Genomic DNA, 25,848 nt, shown 5'->3' on the forward strand with positions numbered 1-25,848 from the left:
GTTAAAGATAAAAGAGATCTGGCTTTGGTTCATGTCTATGACCCAAGTCTTACTATATCACAGTGACCAGATAGTTGTATCTATATTCTCTACTTTAAAACAAAGGGATTTCCACACATCCTGCATGTACATTGCCTGATTGTTATGCATTTGAAGCATCATAAACACAAGAAAGTCCTGTCTAGCTAGGTCAGATCAGAGCTCCTACATGCTGAAAAGGTGTTAGGGGCACTTTGCTAGAAATTAAGTTTGTCTTATCTTTCTTCAACCTGTCATGACAATTCTGTGATGCCCCCACCACAAGGGACTCCTCAGAGGCCTTTTATTTTGGCTTACTTAGTGACTAGCACAACTTTCCATTTTGTCAAATCACGTTTTCCCACTTGGACAGTTTCTGTTTCATTAACCAACTCTTTTCTTCCTCTCTAGGCTTGGACAGCTTGTGCAGGTTTGGCAGCCACTGCCCCAGTGATACTCTGCAATCCAGGGAAGATGCTTGGGAAGTGAAGGAATGAGGGCATGAGTAAAGCAGGGGTGCCCTCCTACAGCAGCCATGTTACACCAAGCCTGGCAGCTATATGGGAGGTGGTGGCGTTGGTCCAGTCCTTTTATCCATCTCCTCACGCTGACTGTGGTGACATTTGGTGTGCTCGCACCTTTGATTTGCCACCGGCTCCTCCACTCTTACTTCTATTTGCGGCGGTGGCACCTGAACCCCATGAGTCAGGAGTTCCTGGAGCACAATCGGCAGGAGGGCCAGGCTGCGCTCCATTACTTTGAGAAGCTTCAGATACCAAATACCTCCGAGGCCTCTGGCAGTGATGCTTTCCATCCCTTGCTGCTTGTCACCATTATCACTGTGCAGAGGCGGAATGATTTCCACTATGTCTTGCAAGTGGCCTCTCGCTTCCACCATCTCCTCCAGAAATGTGGTGCACGTTGTCAGAGCCACCGCATCCTCCTTTGTAATGTGGAGTCAGACCCCAGCAGCCATCAGGATGTCAGGCTGCTGAGCAGCTTCTTTCCTATGGTCAGTCATGACAGAACGGGTGAGAACCCTGACCCCAAAATGAACCAGTTTGAGAAGGAGAAGCAGGACTATGTCTTCTGCCTTGAGCAGTCACTGTTGGCGTATAACCCAGAATACATCCTTGTAGTGGAAGATGATGCTGTGCCAGAGGAGGAGATATTTGCTGTCTTGCAGCACCTCTTGTTGGTCCGGTTCTCCAAACCATACCTCAGAGATGCCCTCTATTTCAAGCTTTACCATCCTGAGAGGCTTCAGCGCTACTTTAACCCTGAACCCATGAGAATCCTCGAGTGGCTAGGTCTGGGCATGTTTCTGGGACCCGTGCTGAACTGGGTGTACTCCTGGGCAACTGGGCGCCCCAGCCTCTGTTGGCCCCTTGTCTTGTTCTTTGCTTTGTACAGCATGGCTTTGTCAGAGCTGGTGGGTCGGCATTACATGCTGGAGCTGCGCCGGCTGGCTCCCATGCTCTATAATATCGTGCCAGTCACTGAATGCTGCACGCCTGCCATGCTGTTCTCTGCTCCATCTGCCCACCGTGCCTTAGGCTACCTGAAGGGGCTGCACTGCCGCCAGGGTTTTGCTAAGGATATTGCCCTCTACTCACTGCTGCATACTAAGGGGGAGAACGCCTACGTGGTGGAACCCAACCTGGTCCGGCACGTGGGAATGTACTCCAGCCTTCGCCTAAATGATAACCCAAAACTGCTGTGACCTTTGACCTTTGTCACCTGCTGTGACCTTGCAGACATGCAGCCCAGAGAGCTTGCCACTGAGCAGAGCGACAGTGTGCAAACTCAGATGTTGCAGTGCTATCATTGGGCATCCTGTGCCTCCAGGTGAACAAAGAATGTCTATTTAAAACAAAGAGGTTTCTCAAAAAATAAACTTACATATGTACAGACTCTGTTTAATATATACTTGGACCTAAACACTATGCACCATGTGGGAGGGGAGTAGAGGATCCCAGCTGGGGGTGTGGATTGTCAACTCTCTTTAATTATTATTAGGGAAAAGCTCTCACACCAGTATAAACAGCTATAACTGCCTGCTCTCCTTTACACTGGTTACAGAAGTCCTCACCTTAGGGCAACAGAAATGTTGGACAAACTGAATGTTTCAAATTTAAACTAGTGAGGAGGAAAAGCCCATATTTTCCCATCCTTACTGAGGTCTGATCTCTGCCTTCTGTCTGATTCTGTTTCAAAACTGTGGTTTTGAGCAGACCTCCAAAAGCAGCAGTGGTTTATGTGAACCTTCTCAAAAATTTCACCTATATTTGTCAAATTTTACAGAGCCTCTGTTTGTAACTGTATCCCCCTACAGATCCTATCTGCACCTCCATCCTTCCCACTCTTTTCCTGGAACAGAGACTCCTAAAAACAAAGCTTCTGCTGCTTCATTAAAGGTCATGTCTGAAGGCAGGAACAGGAAAGTAGAATACAGCCATTGATGTTACACAGCCAGATCACAAATGCACGTTTTCATATACAGACAATACAGACATTATGAACAATACAGGATGACTACTGTGTTGGTTAGTGTCATCACTAGTTGTAGTGTATCCAGATCATTCAAAGGGTCTTATTAGTTGCTGACTGGGCTTAGACATTCAACATGAATTTATCTTGACTTCTGATCAGCAGAGCTAAAGGAAAGATTAGATCAGGTGTGGCTGTTGTGCAGGATCCCTGTTTCATTTTGGATCTCAAATTCACAGCTCAGACCAAGTGGTTTATTCACTGCTCTTGGCAGCAAGCAAGAGCCTGCTGCCAAGCAAGCTGTTTATTATACCCAAAGGAAATGAAACTAGCTGTTCATAATAACAATAGCACAACACATCAAGGGGCCACTCTGATACTGACCCATTAACTTAGTGTGCTCTGGTTGTTAAGCATTTGAGATGGGTACTTTGTACCACAGCTTCAGGCACAGTTAAATATAAAGCCTTGCAGATGATAAGAGATCTCAGACAGGATCAAAACTGGCACCAAAATATTTATGTCTAATGAAAAGCCACTTGACTTTAGCAGGCTTTTAATCAAGTTCACCTGCATGTGGAGTTTGGTTGAACTATTTTTAAAACTATATTCCTAGCTTTGGAATAAACTGAGTACAGTATTCTTGTCGAGTTTTGGTCAGTGAGGGCTGCTTCACCTTTTCTTTTTAGTGAAGGAAAAGCTCTACTTTGAATTTTCTTTCCCCATCTCTCTTGGGTGATTTATGCCTTAAGCTTTCAACAAGTCTAGCTATAGATATGAAGGACATAAAACTCATGGGAGATGAAACCACAGAAATTTGCAAACCTCCAGCTGTTAGTGTGTGATGGGTATCCCACAACACAAATGCATAATGTCAGTTAGCCGAGAAATGGCTTCACAACACAGAGTAGTCCTCTGCTCTCTTAGTAATTAGGTGGGACACTTTTATAATACCTTTGGAAATCAGATGTGAGGAAAAACTGCTTGTGGCTTCCATATCATCCCAAAGGCAAAGTACCTCTCTGTCAGAGGACACAGGAAAAATTGCACAGGCAGAACCACAATTTATTCTTAGCTGCTGGAAACGTCAGATACCAGAGTGCTCACAATTTCAGGTGGGCAAACCTATTCTCAGGCCTTCCAGTACTATGGGAATATGGCATGATTTGAGTATATTTATTTCATTAAGCACCTGCACATGGGAGGAAATACAACTTGTTTATGCACCTTCAGCTGTGAATGTTTCAGTGCTGTGTGCTTTTTCTTCACTCTTTTTCTGTCTTTGTACTATACAAATCCAGCAAGTGCCCTATTCTTTTCATGAGAGTCCATTCATACTCCTTGCAAAGAAAATCTCACAACAAGGTCCAGTAAATGGAACATGGAAAGGAAAGAGGAGGAAGGAAAAGAAAGAAATTAACTTTAGAAAAGAAACCAATTAACTATATGCTGTTAATAAATGTTTTGATGTGGGAAATGATTTAACTGTTTGTCTTAAAGTTATTTTCCTTGTTTGCTCTGTAGTACTTTGTCATCCCAGAATTTCAGGGGAGATAAGTAATTTTCCTGAGCTTCATAGCTGAAAGTTAAGAAAATTAATTTGAGGCATCCCTTCTAAACTAGAAGACAATTTTCAGGGCATAAGAGACGAGAGAAGTTGACAGGGAGACCAAGCAATATGCAGACGGCCTGCAACTTGAACCTGCTAGTGAGAGAGTTTCAGATAAACCCATTGAGAATGAACTCCTTTGTACAAGGAGCAGGTTAATAAATTCTTCAAATCCTTCTGGAGTAATTTCCTTGAGCGCCCAGTTCACCTTTACAACAGAGGTGCTGCTTTTACTGAGCCTGATGGGGACTGTTTCCAAGTTACTCAGGTACTTGCCCAGTGTCAACCATCCCCAAGTGGTATGTCAGGCAAGCGTTCCTAATGCTGCTGCCTCTCAACTTTCACAAGCAGATTGATTTTTCTTTTTTTCCTGTGCCATGTTTTATTAGAAATGACAAGTCAGAGAAGCGTACTTTGCCCTTGGAACAAAAAATGGGAGGTTACTGTGAGTTCCTAATTCCTGGTGGATTTTGTTCCACAGCTTGGGCAGTTTCAAACACACATGCCTTTTTGCTCTCTTTTTCTCCAGGCAAGTGGAGCTGAGTTGGCATATATCATGTTACATAAGTTCAAGGCCCAGCATTAACTCCTGGAAACATGGCCGCGAGAGTTTGGTTTTTCTCACATTAAAACAAACTTAGTGATTATTTTTGAAACAAACAGCATGGATTTTCTTGGTGTTTGTTCATTCCAAATGATTCAGAGACTATTTTTCAATGCAGCAACTACTGCTTGCACAAGAGGAGTCTTTCCTGATGGGCCAGACAGCAGGACTCAAGGTGTTATTGTCCAAGACAACTCAGGGGAAGTTATTCAGTGAAACTACCTTTGTTTCCAGGTCAGGTCCAACATAAGCATGATTCTGGCAGAAGATGAAGCATAAATTGATAGATCCCTATTTGACTGGAAGCCCAAGTGGATTTTGTAACTGCAGTAGGGTCAATGTCTTAGTGAGAAAGCATTAAAATTGAAGAGAGGACAAAGCCTTCCTTTCAGTTTTGAGGAGCTGTGGCTCACCACACAGGGTATTTCAACAGCAGTTTGGCTGGATGCAGGGTGAACTACTTTTTTTCTAAAGATATTTACAAGCAAACTCTACCAAATAAACAACCTTTCTATTAAAACTCGTCTCTTCCTTCTGTATGACACTGTTTGTTTTCATGACAGGCAGATCCATCTCTTTACTTACTACAGCTGTCTAGGAAAGATACGTCTGTGTTCATGCATCTCTGTGTATCTGCATGGATGTAATAATTCAGATTCTACAACAATTCAGGTTGAAAAAGACCTCTCAAAGTTCCTGGTCCAATTTCCCACTCTAAGCAGGTCTTACTGGATCAGGTTGTTCAAGGCCTTCTCCAGTCAAGTATTGAGGCATTTTAATAGGGACCCAAGACATAATCAAGCTCTTAAGTGCTGGAATTTAACCTTAGTATACTTTTGAATGGAAAGGCTATGTATTTCACAAAAAAAAAAAAAAAAAAAAAAACGGTAATTTTCTGTGGGAGACAGTTGTAGTTAGAAAGGCACTGGCAGTTTCTCTCCTAAAGTTAAGAGCTTCTTTTGTGTATTTCCACACCAGCTGTATAGATGACTTATCCAAATGCAGCAGATGGCAGGGTCTAACATGTGGTTCTGAATAATCTTAACTAAAACATACATCTGCCAAAATGCATACAGAATTAGGTACTCCATGGCCTGTGCTTCTTCACTGCAAGTGTCTCTGTTGCCAGAGTAACTTCATTTCCACAAACTATCTGTTCTAACAGCTCATGTTTCAGGAGAATCTGCCCCATCAGCCAGTTTATTCACGGGCCTGTAGGCTAAAGAGTCAGGACTATCAATGTGCGTTTCCAAGACTTTGCTCTACATGGCAAGCTATGAATGCCACATTTCGAGCTGTGTAGCCACTGGTGATTTTTTAAATGTTGACAAATAAAAATGAGCATTGTATTGTCCTGCCCTGTTAGTAAGCCTCTGGCCAGCTACATATTCTTCAGTGCCTACTTTCTCTTTGACTTTCTGCCATGGTGTCCAATGTTCTTCCAGCATGTGCAAAAACTGCATCTACAATGGGCATTTCAGCAGAGTGGTCCACTTCAGACCTAAGTTATAGTTTGTATTTTGCAATGTTAACATGCAGCGCCTAAGTATGCTTTTTTGGGGGACACTGTGCTGCTTAGATAAACAGATAATAAACAGTTAAGTGTCTTCCATTACAGCAGCCAGTTGTTTAAATGCTTGCTTTTTAAAAAACAAAATGTCAACAGGAAGGCAGTCTCATGACTACTGCGTTTATCTTCATGTCCTCTTACAGCTATTTTGCCCAGCCCAGAAAGTTTGCCCCCCAGCAGCCTGATTTAAAGTTATATCTTTGTTTGCTATCCCCATTATTGAAATTATCACAGGGATTTGGGGTTTGATAATAGTAATGTGTTTGCCTGTTTCTCATCCCAAGTGGTGGTGTTTGTTGCAGCCTAGCTTTAAGATGTGAAGAACAAAGAGTCAGCGAACCCTTCCTGTACAATCCCTTCCACGCACTCTGGGCCTGAGTCTGTTCTACCTGTTACCCTCCATACCCTCCCTGGTGTACATGTCTGCAGACACTGCTGTGGAGCCAGAAATACAGGTGATTTCTTTCACTGGGTTTAAAGGCCAGGCCCTCTGCATTGGGGGTGAAGGCTGTAGGTGAATGGGGAAAACAAACCACTTAATAAACAATATCTCTGATTAGATAGGGATGAACAAGATGGACTTTGAGACAGTTAAGCAAGACTGCAGAGGACAGAAAACAGGAAACAACCAGCATGGTATGGAGAGGGGAGGGGGAGGCAGACTCCACTCAGCTGAAGTCTGCTCTGATTAGACTTTAACCCCATCACGCAGGCAGCAGTCTCTTGAGTCAACAGAGCCAGGTGTTTTTCATGTGGATGTGTATCATACTCAGACATTCTTCCAACTTCCAGTGTTTTTTCTCCCCATTTCATCTCAAACCCTTTCACAGGCCTGACCACGTACAAAAGTGTTGATAAGATTAAAAGTACTTAATTTACAGAGGGAAGCTTTAACTTTTTTCATTTGTCTCTTGGTGACCATGTAGTCTCTGAAATTGCTTCATCCATTTCTTTGTCATCCTTCTTTCTCAGATATACTACAGTTTGTCTCTCTTCACATTTACTTACTATTTTCTTTTTAAATGCTAGTTAATATGAATAATTAAAGTCAAAATATTTGAATGATACTACTAGAAACACACAGAAAAACCACAATCATCAATCTGAAGAAACACAAGCAATTCTGAGATTTTTTACCCATTGCCTTTAAACCAGGCTTTCCATTGATTTTAATGTACTTCATCCAGCAGGCCTTCACTCAAAACAGTGCAGAACTGACAGATCCATTGACAGCAAGGTTGGATATAACAAAAATAGCAATTAAATTAACTTCTACTATGAAAATCCGCTACTTGCATTATCAAACTCAAGAAAGCAAACCTACAAATTAAGGCTTAAATAATAAACCAAGCCTATTTAAATAATAAACTGTAAAGACAGTTTTTAGTGGTCTTTAAAATTTTTTAATGTATACTTCTGTGAACTTTTGTATGGTAATTTCGGAAGGGAAAGTCAACATCAGCAAAATCTCCAAGCCATTAAAATACAAAATTCACTTATGCTATGCCACATTTGAGAGGAGATGATAGCCATTTGTGTTTCAGTAGGATCCATCTCTTTTACAGCTGACCATTTTCTGTTTCCATGCTATAGAAGGCACAACAATGAACATTTAAGCTCTCTTACTAGTTACACATCTTGTTTGCAGTAACGTTTCAAAAACATATCTGAGTGGACTATAAAGATTTTTATATGGCAAGACTGTTTATATTGGCTTTCTCATTAACAGATAAGACATAAGCCACGCAGAAAATCTTCAGTCACTGTATTTAGTTAGATATGTATTTAAGTAATCAATTCTCACACATCTGAAACTCTCAGAAAACCCCAGTTAGTAATCTTTTCTCTATTAAAAGATTTTTCTCTTCACTAGAAAGTGGATCAGCAATCACTACAATGTAATATATTTTTTTAAGAATACCAGTAACTGAGAGTACTTGTTCCTTAGCTCATCTGCCCTTCCTTCCCATAGCATAGGCAGAGGGGGATGAGGATCCCTAGGGAGGCAGAAAACAGCTGGTGCTTCCTCAAGAACTGAACTGCCTCAGGAAGCTCTGCCTGCATAGCCAGCCCTACAAACTGCAGAACACAAAATGGTGGCAACACAAACAGCAGTGGTTGCTACAAAAGGGTCTCTGTTTCACGCCATTTCCGAGCCATTTTGTCACAAATTTGTTACCTATACTCCTTAACATTCAACTGCACAACCTTTGCCTCTTTACCTCCTCTTTACCTAAATCCCCCAAATCTGATTCCTGACCTGCATTTTTACTCCCCTGAACACACCTTCCACCTTCAGTGGCTTCAGTGTTCCTCCCACTCCATGCCCACCAAAGGTGTCCCAGTCTTCCTGTATTGTGACAACTGCATTATCAAAGTCATGCTGTCCATGGCCACAAATTCAACCTCTCTGAAAGTAATGTCTAGAGGTAACCACCTCTACCAAGGGTGCTGACACCAGAAGACAGCCTTCTGGTAGCTACAGCCCTACAGCCCTATGGCTGTATCACGTTATGCTGAAAAAAGCTTATAATAAGCCAAACACACAAACTAAAAAAGTAATTTCAAAATTAGTTGGGTCACTGGAAAGCTGAGAGAGAGTTGGCAGTATTATGAGTTCAAACATACCTCAGTGAGACAGGATTACAACTTAGATTAAACACCAATTTTGCCATAGAATAATTAGTGCAGGCAATGATCAGATATTTTTATGGGGCAGGTAAGTTGCTTGTTTAAATGCAAGTACATGGCATTCCCTTCACAATGCAAGCTTATTCCTTTTGTCATTTAAGGATACACAATATCACTATAACCTAATTTTTAGAGGTGTAAGTACCCCAAATTATGATTACGTAGCTGTGATAATGGAAGTATGTACTCCTTCCCCGTGTGGTTTAATATCACTCTACTAGTTAATTTCTGCACAGCATGGTTAGTGTCACAGGTGTCCATGTTAATAGTACTAAACCTTACAGTGACATTATCTAGCTGGGTTGCTCATTCCATCTTCTTGCTGAAAAAGCACCCATTCCTAAATTAAGTGAAAAAGTTAACCATCATGTCCATTCACTTTTTTTTCTCCTCAGTCCTCAGAATGTCTGCTAGGACCTGCAATTCTTGTGCTTGAAGTGCTGCATATTGGCTCAGAAGGACTAGAAAGGCACATACTAGCCATTATCTACTTCTCTTCTGAAGGAGTTAGGGGGCTTTTCTGAAAGGGCTGTGGGAGATTATCTAAAGTGGTTTCTAAATGTCAGACACTATTTTTTTCAAGAAGACTCCCCCCAGCTTTTCTCTAATAGCCTGACAGATGATATCACAAATGACACTGGGAAAGAAGCATTTCCTAGGACTTTCCTGCCTGTGACAGCTTCTAAACAAACCAGGAATGGTGGATTCAAACTCCGATTTTCTCTGTGGCCCTGAAGAAGACCAGCAGCATGACATCTTCTTGGTCTCAAGAGAGTCTTAGATAATGTATGTCATTAAAAATATTTTTCATCCACACTAGATGCCTCTGGAGAAACTTTAACACACCATGGGGTTCATCTTTCTGCAAGGATGGGAGAAATGGAAGATAGAGTGAACACTTGTAAAGCAGGGAAGGCTTTATGCCCGTGTTAGGTACCATAGTATTCTTCAGCAAGAAGGTACGGATCAGGAAAGAGAATATTAAAGAAAACAAAACAACACAAGCACAAGGCCTTCAACTGGACTGTATCCTCAGCTTTTTCAGAGATTTCTCTGCTGACTGTCCTTTCTCTGCTGACTTACATGCTACTGCTGGCAGCAAGTAAACTGTTAAGATTTCCTACAGGTGCTATCTTGGCATGTCTCTACAAGAAACAGGCTGAAGGAGGAACTGCCCTCATGAAGACAGTGTTGCTCAGTAAGAGGAGAAATCTCTCACTGTGTCCATGCAGAGGCTAAAAGGTGTCAGTACATGAGTCAAACAAACGGTGAAACTACGTCATTCTTCAGGTAAACATTGGGTCTTTGTGGTAAAGATATGCTAATGTCCAAGGTCGCAGAGCATGTTGTTGCTGAGGGTATGATGTTTGCCTAACAGACCCCGTGCTGTACTTCCCTCCAGGAGTACTGACCTGTAAAAAAGAAGAAAAAAGTACATCTACCTGGATTTGGTGAATAGCTGTGGTGTGATTTCATACAAACTGGAATGCTGATACACCATTTTAGAGCATTAGCTTTTTTTTCCTAGAAAATTTTTGCTAAGCAACTGAGAAGTTTGTATGTCCTTGCAATATGGGTAGGTGTTTCAAAGGGATTTTGGTGGAAAATTTGGCTTGCACTTAATGCACCTCAGTGTGGGAATATTTATTCTGATAACCATCATTCTCACTCAAACACTGCATTAAAGGAAATCAGACTTGCAGTTTCATTAACCCTGATATGGTAACATTGCATTTTGCCTTTCCGTATACTAACTGGAAAATGAAAACAAGTTTCTGTGCTAAATTTTCAAGTGCAAGAAATCAGTGTAACAATTAGAAGCCACTGAAATGACAGTAACTCATGTCAGTTGAGGATCTATTGCATTGTTTCTGCATTTTGTTTTCTACTCTTTCTTGCTGCACTGTGTAGTTTCCTAACAGTAAGCTTCCAGAAGATCTAAACCTAAACAGAAAGTTATTCCCAAGATCCCTGTAAAAAATTTCTGAAGTCCTTTTCAGTCTATTTTAGAAACAGGAGGAATTATTTGAAATAATGTCTCAGTTTCACTGCATCACAAATGGGCTTATATAGACAGGGGAGGAGAAAGGGGAGGAACAACAGGAGTGAACCCGGGTCCCGTTGGTTGTGTGTGGTTGTGGTGTGACAGCCAATGACCAACTTCGAGCAATGACACCTCCCCAACCAGCCTGGGGAGGTGGGAGAATGAAGGAGTGGAGAGGAAAAAAAAACCCTCAAGGATTTTATAAAAGTTAGTGATCGGAAGGACCAAGTGTCTTTGCCTCCAATCACCTCACCAGAAGCTTGCAGGAGCAGAGGCACCGTCCCCGAGCAAGTAAGTATAGTAATTTCATTTCTAAACTGTAAAGGTGGTATGTATATCAGCAGCTGAGACATGATGTGTTTACCTAAGGTGGGCTTGAGGAGTTGCTTTTTGGTTTGATTTTTTTGTTCCAGGAACAGCTTGCAAGAAATAAGCACATAGCCATTCTGCAATGATCTTCCAGTGTGACCCATTTGCTGCTAACACTGGCTTTCTAACTTAGCCTAGTCGCTCAGAACTCCTGGAGTAAGTGCATCTTTAGTCTAAGGAGACTAGAGCAGTAACATACCAGCATTGCTTTCTACACTGATTTGGTTTGTATGTGTTTGTTTATGCTTCTGGAGTACATAAATTTATGTTTTTCATGGAGAAGAGAGAAAGAATGGAGAATGCAGCTGGTCCTGACAAACACCAGTGCTGACAGAAGTATAATTACGTGTTTATTGTGCAGCTTCTTCTGAAATATTAGCGCAGTAGTGTGGATAGTATGCTTCTTCAGAGGGATCTAAGGTGTTCTGCAGCACAGAAACTAGAAATGGATCTTGCATTAGGCTGTAACCTTTAAAGTTGTGAATAGCCAGCTTCAGGAAATTGCTCACAAATTCAAATGCTGAGTCTGTGATCCTGCCTCACTTTTCCAACTGCCCTATTGCCTGCACCCAAAACTTTTTAGTCCGCCTGAGACCCTCCACCACTGCTTCCCCCAGCCTCCCGTGCTGGCATTACAAGACTTGAATTGCCATACAAGTCTGACAACACTTTTTTTACCTTCTCTGATAAAAGCACTTTTTTTACCTTCTCTGATAAGATCCCAGCCTTAAGAGAGAAGCACCTTCACCATAATGACCACACTTCCAAGAAAATGATTTCTTGCCACCTCAGCCATCTCTAGCCATTGTGAGCAAGAGATGCTCTGCGCTGACTGCAGAGGCCAGGTTCCTGAGTACATAATCACCTTTCATGCTTGCAACAGAGACGAAACGAGGGTACATTTGCTCAGGGCTTGAGAATAGCTCTGAGGCTAATGTGGGAATTGGGACAGGCATCTGCAGGTCTCGCAAACTCCCATCCACTTGAGATAGGATGTTGAAGCACAGTCCCTAGACAGAGCATGAAGACAGAAAAAAAACCCTTATTCCCACCATCATAAGAGAGAGCAAAAACCAACCTGGCAGTTGACAATCATATACACCCCAAAGGACCCATCAAGGTGGTGAAGTCAGTATGTCAATCAAAAACATCTGTTGCTTTTTCTAGGTAACAGAAGTCTGAACATCTCTTTCTGCCCGATATGCTTGACACTTTTTAGAACCCAGAAATTAAACACTTTATTATCCTAAATCCTTCATTCACACTGCAAAGATGAAGGGAGAAACATCCTGTTCTTCCCTCAGAGCTCCTTCATGCACACAGGAGGCACTGCTCCTACTTTAACTCCGTAAAGCAAGTACTCACACAGAATCACAGGTAATTCAGGCTGAGAAGGACTTCAGGAGGACTGTAGTCCTACGTCCTGCTCAAAGCAGGGTTGGACACAAGGTCAGATCAGGTTGCTCACAGTTTTATTCAAGCAGGTCTTGACAACCTCTGAGGATGGAGACACCACACTCTGTCTGTCAATCTGCTCCACTGCTTGGCTGTCCCAATAGTGGAAAAAAAAATATTCTTCATATCCAGTCCAAATCTCTCTAGTTTCAGCTTATGCCTCCTGTGTCCTACTCTCCTGTTGCATGCTGCTGTGAACAGCCTGATTCTGCCACTTCAATCGCCACTCCAAAGGTTCTGGGGTTGCCAAGAGGTGGCCCCGAAACCATCTCTGCTCGAGGCTGAGGTAGATCTAGCAAAGCAAGGGTTTCAGCCCCTGACCTCAGTGGCATCTGCTGAACTCACTCCAGTTTGTCATTGTCTTTCCTGTACTGCAGGGGCCCAACACTGTATGCATTACCCTAATGTGATCTAAAGGGTGCTGAGCAGAGGAGGGTAATTCCTGTCCTCCCCTGGCTCTCTGAGCCAGACCCCTGTTCACACAGGATGCTGCTGGCCTTTGTTGCTGGCCCCTCTTAACTTGCTGCCTGACAGTGCCCTGGGCCTTCTCCAAAGAGCTCTTCCCCAGTCCCACTAGCCCTGGTGGGATCACTGCCAACGCTCTGCCCCTGGCAGTGGCTGGGCATTTGTCCTGGCTGAACCTCATAATGCTCCTGTTGGCCTCTTCCCACCCCCGTCAAAGCTCCTCTGAATGGCTGCCCAGCAATCAAGCGTAACAACTAGTCCTTCCAGCTTGGTGTCATCTGCAGCCTAGATAAGAATGTGCTCCGTCAGCAGGATGGGGCCAGGCTTGCCCAGCTATTCATGCCTATCAGCTTGCCCAATGTTCAAGTAACCAGACTTTCTTAGAAATAGCTTTTAATGGAGCTCCATAGAGAAATGAGGCCAATAACTAGATTTATCCACTGTAATGAAAATGTAAGGTACATAACTCATAACATGTCTGTCTGTCCTCAGCATACAAGTGTAAATAAGGAGTGAATTCAGTCAGGTCAACACTGTGCCTACATGTGATAGGCTAAATTCTCCCTATGAGCTATATTTACCTATTTATAGATGCAATTTTTGCTTTTTCAAACTCTGCTTTTTGGGAGCAGAACTCTTGTGTGCACACTGCAATGATACGCACATGTGGTTTGTATTGTTAACTAACAGAAATTATGCTGAAGGGCTGTGTTTACTAGTATTCAACAGGAAAAGCTATATGCAAGGGATAAAAACTGCATTTTGGCAGATTGGTCCTGCAATTTTGGAACCAATGAAAGAAGGCAATGAAGAGAATGAAGAGAAATATTTACAGATATTAATCCAATCTTTTCTTGTCTGCAAACTAGGACTCAGGTGAGATTTTCTGTAAAATTAGAAGAGCCACTTAAGGTGTAGGAAAGAAAAGACACCAATGAAGTATTAATGTTTCTAAGATGACTTACATTGGAATGTAACAGTTTGTTCCGCTATTCATCTTGCCCCTGCCCTTTGGTTCTCACTATTAATATTAAACAGAATGCAGTGCTTGTGCTGACACCCATGAAACTATTTCCCCTGCAGTCTTCGTTTATGGAGGCTGAGGAAAACTTGAGACTTTAGCAGTACAATATTTACTTTTACAACTGTGGCCACCCCCATCTCCGGCTGGTCACAGGCTGTGGGCTGAACAAAGAACTTTCTTTGCCTGAGGAGCTGCTGGAGCCTGACAAACACTCAAGGTATCCATAAAGCTGCGCTTTTGTGCATTCTGTGCAGTTTTGTTCTTTTGGGTTTTTTTCTTCCACTTTTAGAAAATTATATGTAAGCAGTTACCACAAAGAGAACACACTGTATTCATACAATGTCAGATCAAGATGAAATCACTTGAGCTTGTGACACTATGATAACAGCCCTCAGCCCAAAATGGGTAAATAAAATCTATTGAAAAAATTTAATGGTGGGACAACTCCTACATAATGTTACTGAGAACACAGTTCCTTCGGTCTTTTTCCTGCCTTGAGAAGTTGTCAATTAAACAGTTAAAGCACAATAATAAGGCAAATAGGCATTGTTGGAAGAATGAAAAGAGCTGCTTAGCTCTGGCAGCCTGGGCACAACCATTTTTCCTCACAACCTCTAAGGTGACATATCCAGCTCTTTAAGGCGGATGTTCATGTTTCCATGGATGTGCTGGGAGCTTACCTTTTACAAGGCAGCTGTATGAAGTATTACTGAAGTGTAAGAATTCTCCTCTTCCCTTTAAATGCTCGGAGCAGTACCTTACAGCAGAGAACACCTTTTCTGAATTCAGTGTGGAAAAATCCTTGGAGATTATGTTTCTCATGAAAGACTCACAGAAAAATAAAGCCCTAAATCAAGGGTACTTGAACATTCTGAACCTTGGAGCTATCATTAGTTTTACCACTGCTCTTTTGCACTCATTTCTTCACCATTTCAGTTAGAAACACAGTGCATTTGAGTCATCCTTGTAGCTCAGCAGGGTAGCTGGGAAACACTCACCATGGCCTTACAGATCGTTTTGGGGAGACTTTGGGTAAATCTGCAGTTACTCCTTTACACTCAGTGAAACACTTGCATAGAAACTGGAACTAATCTGCTGTGTTCCAGTTGATCATTATGGAACTACACTGTATTGTTTCAGTCTCTCAAGAGTACTCACCAGCATTATCCACTGAAAACTCACATTTCTGGTTTTTGGCAATTTGCTTTGCAAGCTGGTTATGAGTGATAACTGTCTCTTTGTTATCTCCATGCAAACACTGGAAACAAGTAAGATACAACAGACACTACTCTCACCTCTTACTGCATTGCTGGCAAGAAAGTATACCCTTAATAACGTAACTAGAGTGACTGATCTTGTAATTCAGCTAGCTGGATTAAAGATTATCTGGATACACCTACTCACACTGTAGCATACCTCCACACTGCAACTCTGAAATCCCATTACTGATACAGCAGTTCATTAGCTTTGACCTTGGACAAAATCATATTCTTGCCAGATCACAATTTTCCAGTCTTTTCCAGAGACTGTGAACTACTGAAGCGATTCCTCATGATTTTGCATAGCAATTTATTTAACAGTGCTATGGTTTTGACTGAAGCGCTTACAACACAAACTATTATTACAGTAATCATAATAAAAACGCAGTTTCCTATTTCTAGGAGGCATATCAGACACAGAAAGCAGGTGAGGGATAAAAAGGGTTATAAGTGCACTAAGTTACCTATTCAGCGTAAATCAGGCTCTTCAAATTCTTTTAGGTGAGCCAAACAGGATAAGAGCTGGGAGCGGTGGAGTTATAGTCACTAGAGTAGAAGGATGCTTCCCACAGCTCTGGCCACTGCCTGGCCTACAGAGAGAGGAGTTCAGCAAGGCATTTCAGTGCTTGGAAAAGGAGGGAACCCTCCCTCATTTGACACAGTCTTCCTCAGTTCTTTCTAAATCTAGACTGACTCACTGTTGATAAATGGTGCAACATGAATTCTAGTCCCAAACAACTCACAAAAAGTAAAGCAGACATTTGGGCACTGCATCTGACTGGCCTGTACTGGCAGACAATGCCATTTGAATCTTGCACAATAATATTACTAGTACCAAAGTACCTTCAACTGTAAATCAGAGACAGATTTACAGCTGTCACAGTACTGTGATGGCACTGTTGCCAGAAAATTTTGGCACCGTTCTGCATGATACATAGAACCTTGTTACCCTATCATGAGTAGCAGCCAAACCCCTGATCCCTTCTCCCCATTATACACTTCAGCTGTGAATGCATGACAAGGATTTCCTGGCAATATAATATCCGTGTACAGGGAAAGAGGATGGAGGACTTGGCCTGTGCGCGTTTATATTGTGAGACATATTTGCTGTCCATCCCTGGCACACAGTGAAATGGGAAATGGCATATTCTCACTCCTCTCTGAGGCTGAGTTTGGGAATAAAAAAATGTAGATACTGCCTACATGCCTGCCCCTCTGGGCTAAAACTTATTATTGGAGCTCTTTTGTGTTGTTTTTAATTATTCATCTTGTGGATTCACCACTTGCTGATAAAACATGGGTGTTGCTTCAGCTATTGCTTATGATAAACAGAGGGAAGAGAGCCTTTACCTCCCAGGCTCTCAGGCTTATACAAATAGGCAAGTAACTCAGACTGTTCAAATGAATCTCAGAAACTGTAATTTAATGCTATATAATCAAAACTTTAATATGATCAAGCATTTTGTCATTACAAGAAGAACCTGGATTTCAGGTGCTGGGTAACACCCAGGTCTTACATACAGTAAGCAATATGCTACAGTTCTGAAAGCAGTCATGGGGAAGACAGAATTACAAAGCAAGGCAGGAGGGCGGGCATGGAAAGTCAGCTAGACAGAGCAGCAGATACTGCCAACACAGGCCAGGGAATGGCAAACGTGCATTGTTAGGAAATGTGTAAATGTAAGCAATGGGATAATTGGCATTCTTCTGATTTGGACCAAAATGTCTGCAGATTAGGCAGTTAGCATACTTGTTAGCTTGGTGCATATTCTTATGACAGACTGACCTTCCTTCAGTCTCTGAGTAAATCCATGTAAAATGCAGATTATTTCCCACTTTGGTTCTGGAAGGATATGTTAGGATGCAGCTCCTGCATTTCTTTTTTAGTTTAGCCAGACACACCAAGCCAAGGAGAACTCAGATGGATTTCTGGGCATGTGCTTGTGACAACATGGACCAGATAAGCATCAGGAGCCCAGCAGAAATATCCAAGTGGTGTCTCTGGTTCACAGTTTGTGTATACAGTCTCTCGAGCTTGTAACTGTAATTTTCTTCCACAGCTAAGTCAACATGACCCACCAATTCCCAGCGCTGTCTCCAGAGCAGAAGAAAGCTCTTTCAGACATTGCTCAGCGGATTGTAGCTTCAGGAAAGGGGATCTTGGCTGCAGATGAATCTGTGGGTGAGTTCTGGATATCAATCAATTAGAAGTACCCAAGACTTTTTCTCTTAACTTCGCTTAATCTTTGAAATCAGTGGAGTAAATGAAAAACATAAAAACTGTTGACAGTCAGGCAGGGCTGCTCCTACAGCAACAGCTAACAAACTATGGGTTGAGAAGGGAAGCTCTGAACTGGAGCCCCAGTTCATTACTACATACTGGGACCAGGAGGCCAGCCAAGCCTAACACCTCTGTCTGCCCTTTGTCCACTTCACTAGGTACCATGGGGAACAGGCTGCAGAGGATTAATGTGGAGAACACAGAGGAGAATCGCCGAGCTTTTCGAGAGATCCTCTTCTCTTCAGATGCTTCCATCAACCAGAGCATTGGGGGGGTGATCCTCTTCCATGAGACTCTCTATCAGAAAGACAGCAGTGGAAAGCCATTTCCTGCTCTTATTAAAGAAAAAGGCATTGTGGTGGGAATAAAGGTGAATATCTATACATGTCTGACTGGCAGCATAATCCAAACCCCATTTACAGTGAAAATTAGTTATGCGGGCTGTGCACTTTCCTGCTAAACACTTTTTTGGTTTTTTTTTTCTTTTTTGTGCTTCAAATAAATCACCATGACACTATTCCCTTTATTGCATTTGCATTTCATATGGGAACTTTTTATCCACCAACCCCCATCTACTCACCATTCACTGCAATTAAATCCCTCCCTGCAGTAAGCTAAATCCTGTCCTTTCCACATCTGACAGTGTTCTTGAGACACTCCCTGCAGCCAGCTACATATTGCCCCTTCCTCTTACCCAATTAACTAATTTTCTTCCCCTCTACTCCAGCATTTCCCTCCTTTGCACCCTTAGTGTGTTCAGCCCCACATTCTCACAGTCAGCCTGCAAAGACAGACTAGCCATGGTTAAGAAGAGAAGTATGACATTGTTTTTCCTCTCCCTGTAACCCTTCCTGTTTTCCTGGTCTCCGCAGCTGGATAAAGGAACAGCACCCCTAGCAGGAACAAATGGAGAAACCACCATTCAAGGTAAGGAGAGAACTAAGGACCCTAAGCTATGACTGGCGCAGCAAAAGCCATGGGGTGACTTGCCTGAGTTGCAGCCTTGGCCGGTATCCTGGTACTTTTCAGAGGAACTACTAGAAGAACAATGTCCTGAAGAACTGCTTTCAGTGAAGCACTGTTGTTTCATCTACAGGGCTGGATGGACTGGCTGAGCGCTGTGCCCAGTACAAGAAAGATGGTGTTGACTTTGGCAAGTGGCGTGCAGTGCTGAAGATCACCAGCACAACACCCTCTGAACTTGCCATCCAAGAGAATGCCAACACATTGGCACGCTATGCCAGCATCTGCCAGCAGGTATCTAGCCTCCAGCAACCTTTCCTGAGATGCTATTGCCCTTTATTACTGTTCCCTGTGATGACATGCTAGGTAACTTGAAAGGCGAATAAGGGAGCTTCTTGCAGTGCAGCAAAAAGGAATTCCACCAGTGTCAGGGAAGACAACATCAGTAGTTTTTCTTTCATACTCATACCCTTTCCTGTCTTTATTTTCTTAGCATGGCTTGGTGCCCATTGTGGAGCCAGAAATTTTGCCTGATGGAGACCATGATCTCCAGCGCTGTCAGTATGTCACAGAAAAGGTAAGATATTCTTGTCTCTCTCCTCCCCTTCACAAATCAGTAGCTAATACTATGCAGTTTGTGCTCACAGATCTCAGAGTTTTGACCAAAAAGGTACTTCATATCTGCATCACAAAAATGAGTTGCTCACAGTCAAATAATGAGTTACGAGCAAATGCGAGACTAGAATCCATGTGCTTTTGGATTTCCACTCAAACTGCCAATATAAGCATTCTCAGTCTCAAAAAGATGGATTGGGAGCAAACTCATTTACCTCTCTGTCAGTACCTCAGTTTGCAGGGACAAATCCAGCAAATATGAAGAGGGATATCCTGGTCATCTCAAAAACAGTGGGCTTTTGAGTCAGTGTCCAGGGCTGCAATCCCTGTAATAAAATTCATGTGAGCGCGAAATTCAGTTTGATCTTCTCACACTCCTAAGGAATAAGCTGCCTTTCACAGCAAGTTGAGGTGAAGATTTGAGCAGAGGTCTGTATTCAATCCTCCTGTTTTCAGGTTCTGGCTGCTGTCTACAAAGCCTTGAATGATCATCATGTGTACCTGGAAGGGACACTGCTGAAACCCAACATGGTGATGGCTGGGCATTCCTGCCCCAAGAAGTACACCCCTCAAGATGTAGCCGTAGCAACTGTCACTACTCTTCTCCGCACGGTTCCTGCTGCTGTTCCTGGTGATTCCTGCTTCACTCCTATGTATCTGTTCACACTGTCACTCTTGCTGTACTTCTTCCTACATCTGACATGCTTGTTTCTCTGGCACATAAAGGTCAGGGATTGTGGTGGCTGGAGCACTCCATTTATAAGCCCTGAAACCTCTTTCTTGCAGGAATCTGCTTCCTGTCTGGAGGTCAGAGTGAAGAGGAGGCTTCTCTCAACCTGAACGCCATGAATCAGTCCCCTCTGCCTAAGCCTTGGAAACTGACCTTTTCTTATGGCAGAGCCTTGCAAGCCTCTGCCCTGGCAGCATGGGTGGGCAAAAGTGAAAACAAGAAGGCTGCACAAGAGGCCTTCCGCAAGCGAGCACAGGTACAAGTCTTCCCCCCAGTACACAGAGGAGCTGCTCACCATGAAGGGAGACATGCTGTCATCTTCCTAAGGCTCCTTTTGTTCCCACCCTTCTCGCTGCTTCATATTCACCAGGGATGTTATTCTGTTATTTCTGCCTTGCTTGGTTACTCCTACTGTCTTTACACATCTGTCCATCCTACTCCAAGCTAACTGGTTTCCTGCCCCTTTTCTTTCTTTTTCAGATTAACAGTTTGGCTTGCAGAGGACAGTATGTTGTGTCTGGGAAGGCTGACGCAGCTGCCATGCAGTCACTTTTCACTGCCAGCTACACCTACTGAAAGTGCAGCAACCTTCTGTCCCTCTTCACAATGTGCAAGATGTTCGGAAATGAAAGAAAACTAAAGAAATCTGATTTCTCTTACCCTAGACAAAATATGGGGATAAAATGGGTTACGTTCCTCCTCACCCTTTTGTCCTACAATTTACCAAGGGGATATTCTGTTTTATCTGCACATTCCAAGGAAGGAAAATTCTTTCCATACAACAAACAGCTGCCAATGAATCACAAATCTGCTCTCCAACTCATTTAAACTTAGTCCCCAGAATTAGTAGGCACATTAAGTAGTTCTCTGGCGATACACTTACCCTTATCCATTACCATGTTTTGCAGCCAAAATTCTCAATTACAAAACCTGATTGTCTCTTCAATCATGGGAATAAAACAGTAATTGAAAACCAATCTCCATTTCACTATTCTTTACTCTGTATAAACTTTACAGTACTTTCCAAAATGTCTGTGGTTTTCAGTAGCCTATTCACCATTAAAGTCACAAAGTGTTACTGCTGGTGAGCTTGGGAAACCCTGCTGAGATCAAGGGGAAATAATCCAATAGTGATACAGTTGGGGAAGTTAATCCTGCTGACTGAAGTCTGACAGACACTGAAAAAACTTGAGAAACATACACAGTGAGCAGTGCATGGGACTCAGGCCATAGATAAATAACTACCTTCAGAATCTTCTTGAGGCTCTGGAGAACCATGGTTGCTGCGATGAGGCTGCCATACACTGAGTTAGCATTCCACAGGCTGGGTTAGTGCTTTGCAAAAGTTGTTTTATGAAAGGGATTTTATTGTGTAATTTTTCCACAATAATTAACATAAAACATGAGAGAAGGCATCTTGGCCTACCTCAGTGGCATAGTTTGAATAATGAGGCTGGTGCTGAAGGCCCACAGTTTGACCTTTGGTATGTTGTTGTGTACGTGTTAGCTAAAGCACAATGAGACAGTTCTTGTTGAAAAAGAATGCACGAACAGCCAAAATACCAGACCTGAGGTTACACAAGAAACACCAAGCAACCCAGAAGACAGCACTATTGGCCTCCTCCTTCAGGGCCACCTGGCTCTGCACGCTGCTCTCCCAGCCACAGCACACTGCATCTCCCAGCAAGGAAAACAGGCAAAACCACTGCCCTGTAAAAACCTCCTCATTTTCTTTGTGTTAGTAACCACTCTTTCAGAGAGGCAATAAGCAGCCAAACTCCTTCACATGGATCCACTCATTGTGTAATTAATGCATACATTTTAGTCCCTAATAGGCTGTCCTGGGTTCAGCAGTAGCAGTCATTTTTCTCCTTCTTAGTAGCTGGTGCAGTGCTGTGGTTTTGACTTTCAGCCTGGGAACAATGCTGATAACACCGATGTTTTCAGTTGCTGCTCAGTAATGTTCACTCTGACCAAGGACTTTCTGAGTCTCATGCTCTGCCAGGGAGGAGGAGGGGAAGCCGGGAGGAAGCAGAGACAGGACACCTGACCCAAACTAGCCAAAGAAGTATTCCATACCAGAGCACGTCATGTCCAGTATATAAACTGGGGACAGTTAACCAGAAGGGCTAGATCACTGCTCGGGTCAGGCTGGGTATTGTCGGTGGGTGGTGAGCCGTTGTATTCTCTTCCCTTGTTATTTCCCTTATTATTATTATTATTATTATTATTATTATTATTATTATTATTGGTGGTAGCAGTAGTGGTTTTGTGTTATATCTTAGTTACTGGACTGTTCTTATCTCAGCTGATGGGAGTTACATTCTTTTGATTCTCTTTCCCATCCCCCTGGGAGCAGGGGAAGAAGAAGGGGAGGAGTGAGCAAGCAACTGGGTGGTTCTGGGTTGCCGGCTGGGCTTAAACCACGACATAGGCCAATACTGAAATCAGGCACAACAGCTCCTTTCTGGTTCAGCTGTGGTCCTGTAGGTCTCCATGCACTTGAGCTCACATAAACCTCTGCTCCTGATGAGGATCCTGGTGATCTTCTTATCTATGCACATTGCTTCTCTAAAAATTGAGAATGGAAAAAACCATTTCCTCAAACTGGGAAAGAAATCCTCTGCCACTTTTTAAAACTAAAGCTGTAGCTTTGCTAGGTAACGCCTACTCCCTTGCTGGATGTGTGTCACACCTGCTGCACCTGCTGCAGCTGGTGGCTGTGAGCAGGCTCCTTGTGTTCCTCTTTGACAGAGGTGTTTGTGACAGAGCTAGTGGACATCTTCTGAATGTACTGCCATGCACCAATGCAAGGCTGTGTACAGACAAGGCATGATTTCTCACTTTTTTTAAAAAAGAACATCCTTCTAGAGAATGGGAAAAGTGGTATTTCCGTATAATCGTGTGCCTGGATCAGAAATGTGGCCTAGAGAACAAACTCCCTGTGCTGGCTGACAGCATCACACCCCGAAGGCAGGATAAAAACTTCCAGGAACGTCTGCCAAGAGCCTGACTGGCAGAACACACATCCACCGCTACAGTCGGAGAGGGTGACGACATATGTCCCTACCTTATGTTGTTTTAGTCCTACACACTCTATTGCCAAACCTCCTCCCCACGCCCGCTGGCACAGCCTCTGGCGTCGCCGCCCCGAGGGGGCCAGCTGAAGCGACGACTGCCCCTCTAACATCCGGCGCGCCTTCAGCCATACTCGTAGCGGGACTACAGTTCCCGTGAGGCAACGCGGGCGGAGCGGAATGCGTCACAGCCGCGCTGGCTACTGGGAGGAAGTTCGGTGTCTTCTCACGATGGCGGTCGTGGCCGCGTTGGGAGTGTCTGGCCGGTGGCTGGGTCTTAACGCTGTGGCGAGCAGGGCGTTCTGGGGTGGTGTGAGGTAACGCCGGGGAAGAGGAAGGGAGAGGGGAAGGGAAAAGGAACATGGTGGTGCCGTGCCGTGGTCGAGAGGCTGGTTGGTCATTCAGACCTCCTCTCCTCAGTGCTAGGCTTTAGTGCGCTAGAGCGCGGTGAGTCGTCGGTCCCGCGGCCTGCAGCGGGTGTCCTCGTCGCGTCCCCGTCGACGGTGCGCTGCCAGCAGGCGGGCGTGGCGGTGCGGGGCTGGGCTTTTCAGTGCTCTCACTGGCTTCAGTGGGGGAACTCGCGGGATGTGGAAAAGGAGATATTACAGGGCAGTACTATAATGGGAATGAAAACCAGTCAGTTTTGTATCACCTTTTAGGTGAAACCATGCTTGTGTTGCTAACTAGATAGTGGCATTTGAGCAAGTCAAATAACTTGGGGTAGGCTTTAATTCTGTAGTTAAAACTAGTGCTTTATGTATATAGCATTATATGTATATATGGCACTGATTTTTTCCTATAGTGGTAGTTATTTTCTGTTATCTCCTTTTCACAGCAGGTTAGAAAATGAAGGTATAGTGGAGAAAATAAGTCATTAATCTGCTTAAAATTCTGTTTGCTCTCAGGCCAATCAGACAAGCTAGACAGGTCACTGCTGTGTAGAGACAGTGTGGCAATTTAGGGGAAAACCAAACATCTAGACCACACATTTTTGTTCTTGCATGAGTAATGAGTCTTCTGTGTCTACGGGAGGTATAAATGTCTACAGGCTATGTTAGTTAGATATTAAAAGACTATGAATAGAAATGTGCTCTGATTCAGTCTTAAGTAGCCCAGAGACTTGAAGTACTTCTGTCTGGTGCCAACAGGAAGAAAGAAAAAGAAGCAGAAGCAGACAAAATAATTCATCAAGAGAAAAATGAGCCCAGCCTGATCTGTCCCCCACCACGGAGCAGAAGCTATCATCCTCCGGAGGATATACAGAGCTACCTTGAGTCTCGCGTCAAGGAGATTTTTGGACCCTCGCTTCCTGATAATTGGCGGCAGACATCCCTCAAAGATAACAGGTTAAAGTATCGCCTGCTGGCTCAGCTGGCAGCAGAACTTGGTCACGCTGTCCCTAATTCACAGCTGTACCTGATGCGCAGTGCTGAGGATGTCTTGAATTTCTATAGCACTCCTGTGAAGGATGCATCCAAGTTTGATGAACTGTGTGCTGCAGAGCTACCCCCAAACCTGAAGATTAACTGGGAGCAGTGAGTTGCACCACGGAGCATTGCTTTGCTTTGCTTGTGTTTGTAAGGCAGGGCTGCAGAGCAGAAGCAGAGCCAGTTTATTGTTGTAGCAACTGAATTTATGAATATCACTAATAAAAGTTCATTTAGTTGTCCTTGGGTTTCATGGTTTGTTTATTATATGTAAGAAAAGAAGCAGAAGTTGTCCTTGTGAAACAGTGATATGGTGTGCTCTGTAATGGTACTAACATGCTTTCTGCCCTCTACTGTGCTGCCCAACAGTTAGAGGATCCAGTGGGGTTAGCCAGAGGATCAGCCCTGTTTCTTCCCCATGTCTCAAACTTCTTGTCTTTGATTTTGCAGTGTGTACTGGGCTTTTGTGAGTGCAGCTGATATCAGAAGCCCTGCTTAGCTCAGCCACAAAGACTGGCAGGGCCAGCAAACTTGGCCATGAAGGGAGAGGTAAACCATATTTTTATATTTTTCTTTTTTTTTTTTGGTTACTCTTTTTTTTTTTCTTGAGACTGAAAAGCAGACCCTGTCAGCACTAATTTTTTTAGAAGCAGTCACAGTTGCCATCTTAACATAAATCCACTTGTTCTACTTAAAATTGGTACATGAAGACAGTGGCAGCTGGCATTCTGAAATCATTTTACTCAGTAACTGTGAACTCTCCAGCAGCCCTACGAAAACTGCCATCAGGGAAGCTTGTAGAATTTTTCTATGCTCAAGACTTGTTTTTATGTAAGCTCTGTTGCTCCTTCTAACAGCTGTTAGTTTTTCTTTTATGTTCTATATGTTAGTTTTTTTCTTTCTGCCCTGCAACTGGTGATATAGGTTTGCTTTTAATCAGAGGAAGCAAGCAGTGAAGTCAGGGTGACAACAAAAGACGTGCAGCAGCCTTGAAATGCATGGTACTTTGTGAATGTGTTCTACAAAGCAGGTTGATGGTGAGGTTGGATTCTGTATGTGTGATATTTCTGGGGATGCTCCAGAAAGACCCTGGTTACACCTCGCTCTCCTGAACTCTTGCTTCCCTGGTTTCTTTGAGATTACAGATACCTGAAGCA

General features: G+C 43.3%; 3 protein-coding genes across 6 annotated transcripts; all 3 read left to right on the top strand.

Annotated features, from left to right (window-relative positions):
• Positions 1-553: 553 nt before the first annotated feature.
• PGAP4 (post-GPI attachment to proteins GalNAc transferase 4) lies at positions 554-1,741 on the top strand (the record flags this gene model as incomplete). The annotated part of the gene is made up of 1 exon (XM_080638257.1): positions 554-1,741. The coding sequence occupies one exon, from the start codon at positions 554-556 to the stop codon at positions 1,739-1,741; it is 1,188 nt and encodes a 395-aa protein (XP_080494383.1).
• A 9,443-nt stretch (positions 1,742-11,184) lies between these two features.
• On the top strand, positions 11,185-21,089 carry ALDOB (aldolase, fructose-bisphosphate B). 4 transcript variants are annotated; one of them, XM_080637457.1, is made up of 9 exons: positions 11,185-11,317; positions 17,659-17,780; positions 18,038-18,249; positions 18,752-18,806; positions 18,976-19,136; positions 19,336-19,419; positions 19,914-20,088; positions 20,244-20,443; positions 20,668-21,089. In XM_080637457.1, the coding sequence occupies exons 2-9, from the start codon at positions 17,669-17,671 to the stop codon at positions 20,761-20,763; spliced, it is 1,095 nt and encodes a 364-aa protein (XP_080493583.1). In that variant the 5' UTR covers positions 11,185-11,317; positions 17,659-17,668; the 3' UTR covers positions 20,764-21,089. The 4 variants fall into 4 exon arrangements, with proteins under 4 accessions (XP_080493583.1, XP_080493581.1, XP_080493582.1 ...); XM_080637455.1 differs by having other exon boundaries at positions 20,244-20,759; XM_080637456.1 differs by lacking the exon at positions 11,185-11,317 and having other exon boundaries at positions 17,720-18,249.
• A 2,364-nt stretch (positions 21,090-23,453) lies between these two features.
• MRPL50 (mitochondrial ribosomal protein L50) lies at positions 23,454-24,933 on the top strand. The gene is made up of 2 exons (XM_080637230.1): positions 23,454-23,581; positions 24,413-24,933. The coding sequence occupies exons 1-2, from the start codon at positions 23,496-23,498 to the stop codon at positions 24,801-24,803; spliced, it is 477 nt and encodes a 158-aa protein (XP_080493356.1). The 5' UTR covers positions 23,454-23,495; the 3' UTR covers positions 24,804-24,933.
• The last annotated feature ends 915 nt before the right edge of the window (positions 24,934-25,848 follow it).

This window comes from Psittacula echo (genome assembly GCF_963264785.1).
Source record: "Psittacula echo genome assembly, chromosome: Z".
Lineage (NCBI taxonomy): Eukaryota > Metazoa > Chordata > Aves > Psittaciformes > Psittacidae > Psittacula > Psittacula echo.

What these genes read in the sequence shown, in the direction of transcription:
- ALDOB (XM_080637454.1), top strand. Translation starts at nt 17,863, where the DNA reads ATGAAAAACATAAAAACTGTTGACAGTCAGGCAGGGCTGCTCCTACAG. An exon ending in TGGAGAAACCACCATTCAAG is followed by an intron (nt 18,807 to 18,975) that starts GTAAGGAGAGAA and finishes TTTCATCTACAG; the next exon opens with GGCTGGATGGACTGGCTGAG. An exon ending in GTCAGTATGTCACAGAAAAG is followed by an intron (nt 19,420 to 19,913) that starts GTAAGATATTCT and finishes TCCTGTTTTCAG; the next exon opens with GTTCTGGCTGCTGTCTACAA.
- MRPL50 (XM_080637230.1), top strand. Translation starts at nt 23,496, where the DNA reads ATGGCGGTCGTGGCCGCGTTGGGAGTGTCTGGCCGGTGGCTGGGTCTT. An exon ending in GCGTTCTGGGGTGGTGTGAG is followed by an intron (nt 23,582 to 24,412) that starts GTAACGCCGGGG and finishes TGGTGCCAACAG; the next exon opens with GAAGAAAGAAAAAGAAGCAG.